We start from the raw sequence: 14,587 nt of genomic DNA, 5'->3' as shown, positions 1-14,587 counted from the left end.
GAAAAAAACAGTATATTTTAAAAAACTAATGCAAATACAAAGTTCACAAGTTGGTATCATTTCCTATTCCATTACTTATAACAGCATATCAATTCGGCAACATAATAAATGCTATAAATTTTAATGACTATCTTTTACCTTTTGTAATAAACTCAGATGACAACAACACTGTTGCAACCTCAAAAGAATCACCAGTATGAACGATTTGTTAACTTGAATTCCGGCATTCTCTACTTTATCTTCTAAATTTAAAATAATCATTTTCTTAAAAAATACTAATATAATTTTTTTCAAGTTATAAATAAAACTCCTCAAAAATTACTTGTTTGAATGTTGGATTGAGACATCATCAGACCTTCATTCTTTTTCAATTCTTGTTCGTAACGAAAAGTAGCCACAGTCGATCTATGTCACAAACAAAGACACACATAAAAATTGTGTTTTATTTCATTAAACTATACAGAGGTACCTCGCTTAACAAGCATAATTCATTCCAGAATCTTACTCGTTAAGCAAAACAGTTTTTCCCATATAAATTAATGTAAAATATGATAATGTGTTCCATGCCACAAAAAATACTCAAATATTTTATGTATAACGTTTATTTAAAGAAAATTATACAATATACATTGTTAAGGAGCATGAATCATTATCATCTTTTCTTATAGCGTGGAATGAACCACCTGGAATGTGAATTTGATTTGCAGGAAAAAAAAATCACGGGTAATATGTTTGATAAACATGCAAAACAATATGCCAAATTCTTGGGCTGTGTAAAGGCTATAATTAAATATTAGAAATTATTTATTTGACTAGAGGAAGGAAGTTATGCTATCATCTCGTATCAAATTTAAAAATTATAAACAATTAATTTTTAATTTAGACATTTTTAAAATTTAATTTGAATCTGATCAATAAATTTAATACCAGATGGCAGCATAACTGCCTACCTCTAGTCAAATTAATTAATTTCTAATATTTAATTATAGTCTTTACACAGCCCAAGAATTTGATATATCGTTTGGCGTGTTTATTATATAACGGGCGATGGTTGTCGATGCTTATATGTAATGTGTGTGAACACAAGTTTGGAAAAACGTTTGATCACAAGCAACACTAAGTTGCTAGTGGAACAGTGCTAAACACAGACTGATGGAGCATGCACACAATCTGGGATTTCCCTCTCCTCGTCACTTGTTATGCAAAACGTTGCTTGTTAAGCGAGTCATTTTTTTACAATTTTTTTACAAGCAAAACAAATTACAATTTGTTTTGCTTGTTATGCAAGGTGCTTGTTAAGCAAGGTTCCACTGTATACTAAATTGAAAGAAATCTGGCAACATGTTATAAAGTTGATGCATATAACATTTAATTTTGTGATATCTACTTGCAAATACTTAAAAATGTCATTAGGATTGGATTGGCTGTACTTGGAAATGCAACACAGACAAAAATGTCATATGAGCTACTTATATTTTCTTTAGATATTTATAAAATAAATTTAAGATATTTGTTTACATTATTATTACAGTAGAGCATCGATCATCTGACTCAATTGGGGACTGGGGTTGGTCAGATAATTGAAAAGTTGGATAACCGAAAAGTATAAAAAAACACATTATTAGTGTAGTATATTATAGTGTAGTATATCGCTATTAACCAACTCCGCGTTGAATTTTCATCGACAGTAAGCCTAACAAAATTTTTTTTTAAGTAATAGTCGTCGCTATTGTATCGTTAAAATTATTTTTAAATTATTTTATTGCTCACAAAACAAACCACCACTCATAATTAGAAAATTAAGCCTCGTTTAGATACTGGCCTCCCCTTATGGTCAAGCCAGTATTGCCAGCTAAAACACGCAAAAATTTAACAAAAATAATATTAAAGTAGCCAAGCTATAGCCAAATATTGTAGCTCCACATCACTAGCAGACATTTGAATTTGCCGACTAGAACGCAGTCGGTTAACTGAGGTGACAGTTAATCGGGGGTCGGATAATCAATGCTCTATTGTACATTGTTAAATTTAAATTTGGCAAATGCAGAAAAATCATTTTTATGTAATTCATGAAAATGCTTACAGCACACATTAAGACTCACGAATGTGCAATACATTAGTAAACACACACACAAGTTTAGTTTTAAAGTCCAATTAAGAGAAATGCATTTCAACGATTTAGTCCCAAGACAGGAGTCTAAAAAATGTCAGGAACAGCAATATTTTTGCATTACTTGGTTAATAATCACAATTTATTTTCGTGTTTTAGAATTTTTGCATCATTACTGTTTTAATATATCAATACATAATTGTCCAGTAAACGAAACAGAAAATAAAATCAATAAACTTTAATTGCAACAAACATAAAAATTTACAAATACAGTAGAATCCACTTATTAAAATCATTTTGGGATTTTCCCAAACTAATGACCAAGGTTTTGAAGACAGAGTCAGAGCCAAAGATATATTCTTTAAAAAATTCTTGGCTCTAGCTCCAATTTCATCATTTTATTTTTTAAATAAGTTTAGTCTTTAATTTCTTTGCTGTTCTTTAGGAAGTTTTCAACAGCATTTCCCCTTTCCATCCTGTAATATTTGGCCAAGTCTATTTAAACCCATTTTTACTCTATTGATATAATTTTTTTAATATTAAAAAATACTTTATTCACTTATAGAAAGCAAAAAGTTAGCATAAAATTGATTACGTAATTAGCTTTGTTATTTCTACATCATATGAATTAATTTAAATTAAATCATGAAATTTTTTATAAATTTTATTTAAATAAAACAAAGATTTGTATCATGTCATAAAATCAAACTTTCTTAAAGAGAGGAGGTGGAAAATTCGAAATAATTTAAACATAATGAATTGCATACCCGAAGAGGGAGAAATCACTTATCTCATGCTATTTTTGGTCCAGCATGGACACATTCAAGGTCATTATACATTTCTTCCCATCCCGCCTCAATATTTATAAGAGAAGCAGAGTTTTGGCAGGAAAATGGGTTGTTGTCAATGGTGTTTTTGAAAACCTGACTAAGTTTATGGTGATATTTTGGTATACTTGCAAAATTCTGCAGACCATCTGAAGATGGAAATTTGCAGTTAGAGAGAAGACATATAACAGAATATCAATCTGTCAAAATTAGCAGGATTATCATCTCCACATACTGCATGTGGCCAGCAGCGAAGAACACAACAAATAAAAATACAGGAATTGCCTCCCCCATGGCATCAACTGACTGCAAAAAGTTAAGGTTTGAATCTGTCTTTGTGTTATAAGAGAAAGGATAAGATGTAAATGAATAAAGTCTTAGTAGTTATCACGAATCAATATCTATTGGTTCAAGTGGTGGCACACTTGAAGTATTCACATTGGAGTTGATGAAATTTTCTTCAACATGCATAGCTATTAGCTTATAACATTACAAATTATATTTTATTGGTTATTATTGCTAAATAATATTGTAGATACTGTCATTCTGTACAAATTGACACCAGTTTCGACACTCTATTTCTTTGTCATCCAAACTTTCACTGCCCAAAAGTCACACTGTGTCACTAATTTCAGTGTTCACATGCAACCGCAAACCCCCCCATAGCTGCACACCCCACTACCCAGCATTTAAAAAACAGACGTAAACCTTCTCTATCCAAGAAAATTTAAATCGTTAGACTATCATTTACAATTATGAGATATAAGCACGACAAATCTTGCCATTTGTTTGGTCGTTCCAGTTTTCGTAAACCTTGCTATACTGAACCGAATTTAAAGACACATTCGTATAAAAAAAAAAAAAAAAAAAGCAAGAGCAACAGATGGATTCTGTGGTATTTGCAATTTTAATGCAATTCCTTGAGTTTTTCTGCTAAAAATCTTATTCCTTGACATTCCAGGTCTGTATGGACCCTGTTCCTATTTCCACCCATAGGCATTAAAGTTTTTTTTTAAGGTTTTTTTAATTTAATCTTTAAAAAAGTATTTAAGGATAGTAACAATATCCAAACTTTAATCACAATAAATGAAGCATTATTTAGTACATTTTAATTTTTACATTTTGGCATTTATTAATTTTAATAACTTTAAATGGCCTATAACATCCATGATAATAACAGATTCTACTAAAGAAATTATTTTACAAAAAAGTTCATTAATTTTTTTATATATACTTTTTTTCTAAGTAATATAAGTTCTTATGTAGTAATTTTTGCAAAAATTCTTCATTACACATTTTTATCATATCTCATTTTATTTGTAAAATAATTTTCATTTGCATTAATAAGGAAAATAAATAAAAACTAAACTTACTGACAGAACTTGAAAAATTTGTCATACACTTTTCTCTCTTTGACCGATAACTGTAGTTTGATGGTTATCATTTCTTTCGGAGGTAGATTAATCTATACAAATATCATCTACCATAGAATATCTACTTACATTTGACATATAATATTTAAGTCTATCATTTATAAATTACATAAAATTAATGTCTATAATATTTGTACAAAAGTTGACACTCACCAAACAATTTCCTTTCTCATCAGTCTGATCTTTCAAACGTCTCAAGAGAATAAAATTCATCAAAACTTTAAAGAGATTACCAAAAGTATCTGTAATGTAAATATATGCATTGTGTTTAAAAAAAATTTATTTACTTCATTTATACAAGTAAATTTATTAAATATTTTGATTGTTTTGGAATGTTTAATAACAAAAATTACACCATTTTGTAATAATGGTTAAAATGATCAAATAAACAAGTTAAAATTATTTTAATCTACAAATTATGTTAATTTTTAAAATAAAATTAATGCAAATATTCAGACTACACAAAAATTAAAAGTTTTAAAATTACTTATTCTACCTGTATTTATTTCTATGTATTTTTTCCATAATTTCAATTCATCAAAAGGAAAGAAATGAAGAAATCTGTAAACAAAAAGTAAAAGTTTTCAAAAAAATTAATTTGATAAAAATAAAATTATAATACTAATCTATCCTATATATATGAAATAATTAGCTTAAAAGTCTCAAAAATGTTTTTCTGTAACAATAATGATAATGTGAGAATGTGAGAGTAGAGAGCTATTTATTCGAAAATTTATTCAGTTTATCACATTCTTAGATTTTCTCACTTGATAAATAATCTCTATGTAATATTTCAGCTATCAAATAGACCAAAAATCATTGTTTTGTGTGGGAAAGAAAAGTAAAACTTCCCATAGAAAGTTCTTATCTAATTTATCTGATGAATATCTTCTCTTGCATCAGATTCAGGTGTGTGTCCAGTACAATCTGATTGGTGGGAACCGAGAATAAATAAGGAAAAAATTCACAAGTTCGGAACAGTCAATAGAAACCTGATGTGATTTAATATGGCAACGTCCTGAAACCTGCCATCTCATATAGCCATATTAGATGGCAGTCCATGACGAAAGGAACTTGCCATAATCTACACGTAGTCTTCCATATTAAGAAGGCGCTAGAAACAACAGGCAGTCTACCAGAATCGGACCCTGCCATATCAATTAATATGAAGAAGATAGTCCCGCTCCAACTCTCCAGCAATTCATCTCGCATTCTCCAAGTTTGATCGACAGAGGTATTATCAATATTTTTACTGATTGTAAACTCTCTCTCTCACATTTAGAGGTATAATCTAGACAGGCTTGATTTATGTAACTGTTTTATTTTACTCATTAAATCCTTTTTGCTATTGTTAAGAGTAACATCGTAACTACCCCCGTAGTCTCACAATAATATAATAAAGCAAAGATTAATTAAAAAATACCAAAGTAGGTTAAACACTATTCTCAGAACACTATTAAAGCAATGAACACATGTTATCCCAGTACTCACTTATTCTTTGAGTTATGCATTGGACTCACACAGATCTTGAGCAACTCCAAAGGAAAACAAAAAACACTAAGCATACACAACATTATTCTAAATCTGCCATAGAAAGATTAACCCTTCCGTGTAAAGAGTACATTGACAAAACTGCACCAAACTTCTGGCTGACTAGGGGCTGCCTGTTTGAACAGACTAAGAGATTTATGGTTGCCATTCAAGATCAGGTCATAAACACTAAAAACTACAGAAAACACATCCAGAAGGATACATCACTCACAAATGACTCTTGAAGAAAATGCCACATTCTGCCATAAACAATATAACATAACCTCTGGTTGCAAGCTCTTAGCACAAACAGACTACTTACATAGGCATAATCAAATAGCAAATATACACCAAGAGCTTGTACTAAAACACAGATTATTAAACACCTACGCAGTATTAGAAAATGACACACACAAAATATATTATGACAAAACCATAATCACAGATATAACAATTCATAACAATAAACCTGACATCAATTTCATTGACAAAAGCAGTACGATCACTTATATAATAGACATTTCCATTCCATAACACTCATAACATAAAAAATGCTCACACTAGAAAAATCAGCAAGTATACTCCACTCACTAAAAAAATAAGGAGTATGTGAAAGATAGATAAGGTGTTTATTGTACTTGTTGTCCTCTCTTCTACTGGTGTTATACTGCAGACACTACACAAAAGTATAGAAACATTAAACCTTAATAAAAACATATACATGGCACTACAGAAAGCTGCAATATTGAACACGTCACATTGTTAGAAAGTTTCTAGATGTTGACACATACCAATGACACAGAAGCTTAATGTAACACCTGTTTGGGTAGCTATGCCTTACTTTTAGTCGAGCATAACACTTGAAACCAATATCAGCCGAGCATGAAATTCACAACATAATAATAATAAAATAGAAATGGTGGCACCGAGAAAAAGTGAATTGTCACGAAATTTTTATTATGAATAGCCTGTACTGGGAATAAGGAGTTAAAGCCTATGGGTAAAGCCCTCTAATTAAATATAAATACTAAAACAAGTAATTAACTAAAACAATAAATAAAGATTGATTAATAAATATATTAAGATTGCAGAAATCATTTATTGATAATTCCATCAATAGAGCAATATTTTATTGCAGACATTGAGCCAATTACATATAAAATTTTTGAAATAGCTGTTTATTTTCTTGATGTTTTGATACTACTATTAATAATATTATTTATAAAAAATTGTGACTGTGTGTAAAAACAAGACTTCCTTTAATTCCATTAACTATTTTACCAGGATTCAAAGTATAAGTTACTTCTTTCTTGATTCATAAACCAAAGTATATACAGTGGAATCTCACTTAACGAGCATAATCCGTTCCAGAATCTTACTCGTAATACAAAACACTTGTTAAGCGAAACAGTTTTCCCATATAAATTAATCTAAAACATGATAATGTGCTCCATGCCAAAAAAATACTCAGATATTTTATGTATAACATTTATTCAAAGAAAATTATACAATATACATTGTTAAGGAGTATGAATCATCATCATTTTTTCTTCTAGCATGGAATGAACAAACCTGGAATGTGAATTTGATTTGCAGAAAACAAGAAAAATGGAAATTTAATTTGGAATTGGTTATTAAATTTAATGCAAGATGGCAGCATAACTGCCTACTTCTAGTCAAATTAATTAATTTCTAATATTTATTTATAGCTTTTACATAGCCAAACAATTTGGAATATTGTTTGGTGTGTTTATTATAAGACGGGATATGTTAATGATGTTTATATGTAATACGTGTGCTATGCTAGTGGAATGAGTGCTAAACAGAGACTGAAGTAGCATGCACACAATCTGGGATTTCCCCTCTCCCCGTCACTTGTTATGCTAAACATTGATTGTTAAGCGAGTCATTTTTTTACAATTTATTTTGCTTGTTAAGCGAGGTTCCATTGTAACATAATAATATAACAAAATATATAACACAATACTATATATATATATTTCAAATCACTATATTTTAGTGATTTGAAATGCATATATACTAGTGTGAATAAATAATGTTATAAATACCTGTATAGTTAATTTATTTATTGCAAGCCCAAACAACTGAAATTCGGAATAGAATACTGTACCAGAAAATTTTGGTTTACAAATTAAGAAAGAAGTAAGATAAGACTTCTTTTGCTTGTTGTGTACAAACTGAATTTTTAAATGCACAAAATTGTATCATATAAAATGCAACAGTAAAAATCTTACTTCATTAAAGAATAAAGGTCGAATAGATTGTTATGAATGGGAGTGCCGGTAACTGCCCAGCGATATTTGGCATTCAACGTGCAAATGGCTTGGGCCGTTCTCGTTTTATAGTTTTTGATTCTATGAGCTTCGTCCAGAATTATTCTCTCCCATTTTATACACAAGATAGGAGACTTTTCTTGTACTTTCTGAAATTTATTTTCGAGATATATTAAAGGCATTGGAATAAATACAAAATAAACAAAATACAGACAACAATAACTATTACCTTACTTCTAGGTGATGCACTCTTATTTTTTGCTTTATTTTCTTTAATTTCACTGCAAAGTGTATCATACGTGACAATCACAACATCATACTCTGATAATCTGTAAAACTAATAAAATTATTACAAAATAAATAAATAAATATATATACAGTTGAACCTTGGGTTTCAAAATTTGAAAACCAAAACAAATTTTTCCATAACATACAATATAAAGTGGATTAACGCATTCCCAACCCCAAAACAAAACCTTATTTTTATTTTTATCTTTTTAGCTGAATTTCATGCATAAAAAGCCTATAACAGCAATATAATTATCTATGTATATATATAATGTGTGTGTGTGTGTGTGTTCGACTCAACTCTACTTGGATGAAACACAGTGTAACCAAATCAATCAAGATAAACAACGAACTTTATTCACATTTTCTGAAATATTGTATTTCAATTGATTTGAGTTTAACTCTAAAAATTAATTTATTAATTTAATTTTTAATATTAATTTTAGTTCAGTTATCAAAGATAGTAAATAAATATGGATTTTCTATTAAACTGTTTATGGATCATACGTATGATATGGAGCAGTATAGTAAAGAAATAATACACAGAGTTANTTGATTTGCAAGGAAAAAAAAATCACGGGTAATATGTTTGATAAACATGCAAAACAATATGCCAAATTCTTGGGCTGTGTAAAGGCTATAATTAAATATTAGAAATTATTTATTTGACTAGAGGAAGGAAGTTATGCTATCATCTCGTATCAAATTTAAAAATTATAAACAATTAATTTTTAATTTAGACATTTTTAAAATTTAATTTGAATCTGATCAATAAATTTAATACCAGATGGCAGCATAACTGCCTACCTCTAGTCAAATTAATTAATTTCTAATATTTAATTATAGTCTTTACACAGCCCAAGAATTTGATATATCGTTTGGCGTGTTTATTATATAACGGGCGATGGTTGTCGATGCTTATATGTAATGTGTGTGAACACAAGTTTGGAAAAACGTTTGATCACAAGCAACACTAAGTTGCTAGTGGAACAAGTGCTAAACACAGACTGATGGAGCATGCACACAATCTGGGATTTCCCTCTCCTCGTCACTTGTTATGCAAAACGTTGCTTGTTAAGCGAGTCATTTTTTTACAATTTTTTTACAAGCAAAACAAATTACAATTTGTTTTGCTTGTTATGCAAGGTGCTTGTTAAGCAAGGTTCCACTGTATACTAAATTGAAAGAAATCTGGCAACATGTTATAAAGTTGATGCATATAACATTTAATTTTGTGATATCTACTTGCAAATACTTAAAAATGTCATTAGGATTGGATTGGCTGTACTTGGAAATGCAACACAGACAAAAATGTCATATGAGCTACTTATATTTTCTTTAGATATTTATAAAATAAATTTAAGATATTTGTTTACATTATTATTACAGTAGAGCATCGATCATCTGACTCAATTGGGGACTGGGGTTGGTCAGATAATTGAAAAGTTGGATAACCGAAAAGTATAAAAAAACACATTATTAGTGTAGTATATTATAGTGTAGTATATCGCTATTAACCAACTCCGCGTTGAATTTTCATCGACAGTAATCCTAACAAAATTTTTTTTTAAGTAATAGTCGTCGCTATTGTATCGTTAAAATTATTTTTAAATTATTTTATTGCTCACAAAACAAACCACCACTCATAATTAGAAAATTAAGCCTCGTTTAGATACTGGCCTCCCCTTATGGTCAAGCCAGTATTGCCAGCTAAAACACGCAAAAATTTAACAAAAATAATATTAAAGTAGCCAAGCTATAGCCAAATATTGTAGCTCCACATCACTAGCAGACATTTGAATTTGCCGACTAGAACGCAGTCGGTTAACTGAGGTGACAGTTAATCGGGGGTCGGATAATCAATGCTCTATTGTACATTGTTAAATTTAAATTTGGCAAATGCAGAAAAATCATTTTTATGTAATTCATGAAAATGCTTACAGCACACATTAAGACTCACGAATGTGCAATACATTAGTAAACACACACACAAGTTTAGTTTTAAAGTCCAATTAAGAGAAATGCATTTCAACGATTTAGTCCCAAGACAGGAGTCTAAAAAATGTCAGGAACAGCAATATTTTTGCATTACTTGGTTAATAATCACAATTTATTTTCGTGTTTTAGAATTTTTGCATCATTACTGTTTTAATATATCAATACATAATTGTCCAGTAAACGAAACAGAAAATAAAATCAATAAACTTTAATTGCAACAAACATAAAAATTTACAAATACAGTAGAATCCACTTATTAAAATCATTTTGGGATTTTCCCAAACTAATGACCAAGGTTTTGAAGACAGAGTCAGAGCCAAAGATATATTCTTTAAAAAATTCTTGGCTCTAGCTCCAATTTCATCATTTTATTTTTTAAATAAGTTTAGTCTTTAATTTCTTTGCTGTTCTTTAGGAAGTTTTCAACAGCATTTCCCCTTTCCATCCTGTAATATTTGGCCAAGTCTATTTAAACCCATTTTTACTCTATTGATATAATTTTTTTAATATTAAAAAATACTCCGGCATTCTCTACTTTATCTTCTAAATTTAAAATAATCATTTTCTTAAAAAATACTAATATAATTTTTTTCAAGTTATAAATAAAACTCCTCAAAAATTACTTGTTTGAATGTTGGATTGAGACATCATCAGACCTTCATTCTTTTTCAATTCTTGTTCGTAACGAAAAGTAGCCACAGTCGATCTATGTCACAAACAAAGACACACATAAAAATTGTGTTTTATTTCATTAAACTATACAGAGGTACCTCGCTTAACAAGCATAATTCATTCCAGAATCTTACTCGTTAAGCAAAACAGTTTTTCCCATATAAATTAATGTAAAATATGATAATGTGTTCCATGCCACAAAAAATACTCAAATATTTTATGTATAACGTTTATTTAAAGAAAATTATACAATATACATTGTTAAGGAGCATGAATCATTATCATCTTTTCTTATAGCGTGGAATGAACCACCTGGAATGTGAATTTGATTTGCAGGAAAAAAAAATCACGGGTAATATGTTTGATAAACATGCAAAACAATATGCCAAATTCTTGGGCTGTGTAAAGGCTATAATTAAATATTAGAAATTATTTATTTGACTAGAGGAAGGAAGTTATGCTATCATCTCGTATCAAATTTAAAAATTATAAACAATTAATTTTTAATTTAGACATTTTTAAAATTTAATTTGAATCTGATCAATAAATTTAATACCAGATGGCAGCATAACTGCCTACCTCTAGTCAAATTAATTAATTTCTAATATTTAATTATAGTCTTTACACAGCCCAAGAATTTGATATATCGTTTGGCGTGTTTATTATATAACGGGCGATGGTTGTCGATGCTTATATGTAATGTGTGTGAACACAAGTTTGGAAAAACGTTTGATCACAAGCAACACTAAGTTGCTAGTGGAACAGTGCTAAACACAGACTGATGGAGCATGCACACAATCTGGGATTTCCCTCTCCTCGTCACTTGTTATGCAAAACGTTGCTTGTTAAGCGAGTCATTTTTTTACAATTTTTTTACAAGCAAAACAAATTACAATTTGTTTTGCTTGTTATGCAAGGTGCTTGTTAAGCAAGGTTCCACTGTATACTAAATTGAAAGAAATCTGGCAACATGTTATAAAGTTGATGCATATAACATTTAATTTTGTGATATCTACTTGCAAATACTTAAAAATGTCATTAGGATTGGATTGGCTGTACTTGGAAATGCAACACAGACAAAAATGTCATATGAGCTACTTATATTTTCTTTAGATATTTATAAAATAAATTTAAGATATTTGTTTACATTATTATTACAGTAGAGCATCGATCATCTGACTCAATTAAGGACTGGGGTTGGTCAGATAATTGAAAAGTTGGATAACCGAAAAGTATAAAAAAACACATTATTAGTGTAGTATATTATAGTGTAGTATATCGCTATTAACCAACTCCGCGTTGAATTTTCATCGACAGTAATCCTAACAAAATTTTTTTTTAAGTAATAGTCGTCGCTATTGTATCGTTAAAATTATTTTTAAATTATTTTATTGCTCACAAAACAAACCACCACTCATAATTAGAAAATTAAGCCTCGTTTAGATACTGGCCTCCCCTTATGGTCAAGCCAGTATTGCCAGCTAAAACACGCAAAAATTTAACAAAAATAATATTAAAGTAGCCAAGCTATAGCCAAATATTGTAGCTCCACATCACTAGCAGACATTTGAATTTGCCGACTAGAACGCAGTCGGTTAACTGAGGTGACAGTTAATCGGGGGTCGGATAATCGATGCTCTATTGTACATTGTTAAATTTAAATTTGGCAAATGCAGAAAAATCATTTTTATGTAATTCATGAAAATGCTTACAGCACACATTAAGACTCACGAATGTGCAATACATTAGTAAACACACACACAAGTTTAGTTTTAAAGTCCAATTAAGAGAAATGCATTTCAACGATTTAGTCCCAAGACAGGAGTCTAAAAAATGTCAGGAACAGCAATATTTTTGCATTACTTGGTTAATAATCACAATTTATTTTCGTGTTTTAGAATTTTTGCATCATTACTGTTTTAATATATCAATACATAATTGTCCAGTAAACGAAACAGAAAATAAAATCAATAAACTTTAATTGCAACAAACATAAAAATTTACAAATACAGTAGAATCCACTTATTAAAATCATTTTGGGATTTTCCCAAACTAATGACCAAGGTTTTGAAGACAGAGTCAGAGCCAAAGATATATTCTTTAAAAAATTCTTGGCTCTAGCTCCAATTTCATCATTTTATTTTTTAAATAAGTTTAGTCTTTAATTTCTTTGCTGTTCTTTAGGAAGTTTTCAACAGCATTTCCCCTTTCCATCCTGTAATATTTGGCCAAGTCTATTTAAACCCATTTTTACTCTATTGATATAATTTTTTTAATATTAAAAAATACTTTATTCACTTATAGAAAGCAAAAAGTTAGCATAAAATTGATTACGTAATTAGCTTTGTTATTTCTACATCATATGAATTAATTTAAATTAAATCATGAAATTTTTTATAAATTTTATTTAAATAAAACAAAGATTTGTATCATGTCATAAAATCAAACTTTCTTAAAGAGAGGAGGTGGAAAATTCGAAATAATTTAAACATAATGAATTGCATACCCGAAGAGGGAGAAATCACTTATCTCATGCTATTTTTGGTCCAGCATGGACACATTCAAGGTCATTATACATTTCTTCCCATCCCGCCTCAATATTTATAAGAGAAGCAGAGTTTTGGCAGGAAAATGGGTTGTTGTCAATGGTGTTTTTGAAAACCTGACTAAGTTTATGGTGATATTTTGGTATACTTGCAAAATTCTGCAGACCATCTGAAGATGGAAATTTGCAGTTAGAGAGAAGACATATAACAGAATATCAATCTGTCAAAATTAGCAGGATTATCATCTCCACATACTGCATGTGGCCAGCAGCGAAGAACACAACAAATAAAAATACAGGAATTGCCTCCCCCATGGCATCAACTGACTGCAAAAAGTTAAGGTTTGAATCTGTCTTTGTGTTATAAGAGAAAGGATAAGATGTAAATGAATAAAGTCTTAGTAGTTATCACGAATCAATATCTATTGGTTCAAGTGGTGGCACACTTGAAGTATTCACATTGGAGTTGATGAAATTTTCTTCAACATGCATAGCTATTAGCTTATAACATTACAAATTATATTTTATTGGTTATTATTGCTAAATAATATTGTAGATACTGTCATTCTGTACAAATTGACACCAGTTTCGACACTCTATTTCTTTGTCATCCAAACTTTCACTGCCCAAAAGTCACACTGTGTCACTAATTTCAGTGTTCACATGCAACCGCAAACCCCCCCATAGCTGCACACCCCACTACCCAGCATTTAAAAAACAGACGTAAACCTTCTCTATCCAAGAAAATTTAAATCGTTAGACTATCATTTACAATTATGAGATATAAGCACGACAAATCTTGCCATTTGTTTGGTCGTTCCAGTTTTCGTAAACCTTGCTATACTGAACCGAATTTAAAGACACATTCGTATAAAAAAAAAAAAAAAAAA

The 14,587-nt window shown here is 29.7% G+C and overlaps 1 protein-coding gene across 4 annotated transcripts in view; it reads right to left on the bottom strand.

Annotated features, from left to right (window-relative positions):
- The window catches only part of LOC111616174 (transcription termination factor 2-like), a 66,266-nt gene that overhangs the window by 2,598 nt on the left and 49,081 nt on the right, over positions 1-14,587 (bottom strand). For all 4 annotated transcript variants that reach the window (XM_023357612.1, XM_023357604.1, XM_023357620.1 and 1 more), the window contains exons 12-18: positions 8,424-8,523; positions 8,156-8,343; positions 4,867-4,931; positions 4,524-4,612; positions 4,311-4,402; positions 323-405; positions 139-242 (exon numbers count right to left, since the gene is read on the bottom strand). In XM_023357612.1, the coding sequence (XP_023213380.1) occupies positions 139-242; positions 323-405; positions 4,311-4,402; positions 4,524-4,612; positions 4,867-4,931; positions 8,156-8,343; positions 8,424-8,523 (721 nt within the window). The remainder of the gene's footprint in view (positions 1-138; positions 243-322; positions 406-4,310; positions 4,403-4,523; positions 4,613-4,866; positions 4,932-8,155; positions 8,344-8,423; positions 8,524-14,587) is intronic.

Source organism: Centruroides sculpturatus, unplaced genomic scaffold (assembly GCF_000671375.1).
Source record: "Centruroides sculpturatus isolate CEXI.00-Female unplaced genomic scaffold, Cexi_2.0 scaffold55, whole genome shotgun sequence".
In the NCBI taxonomy this organism is placed as follows: Eukaryota; Metazoa; Arthropoda; class Arachnida; order Scorpiones; family Buthidae; genus Centruroides; species Centruroides sculpturatus.
Note: the sequence above shows the minus strand (reverse complement) of the source record. Positions and strands in the feature narration are given on the sequence as shown.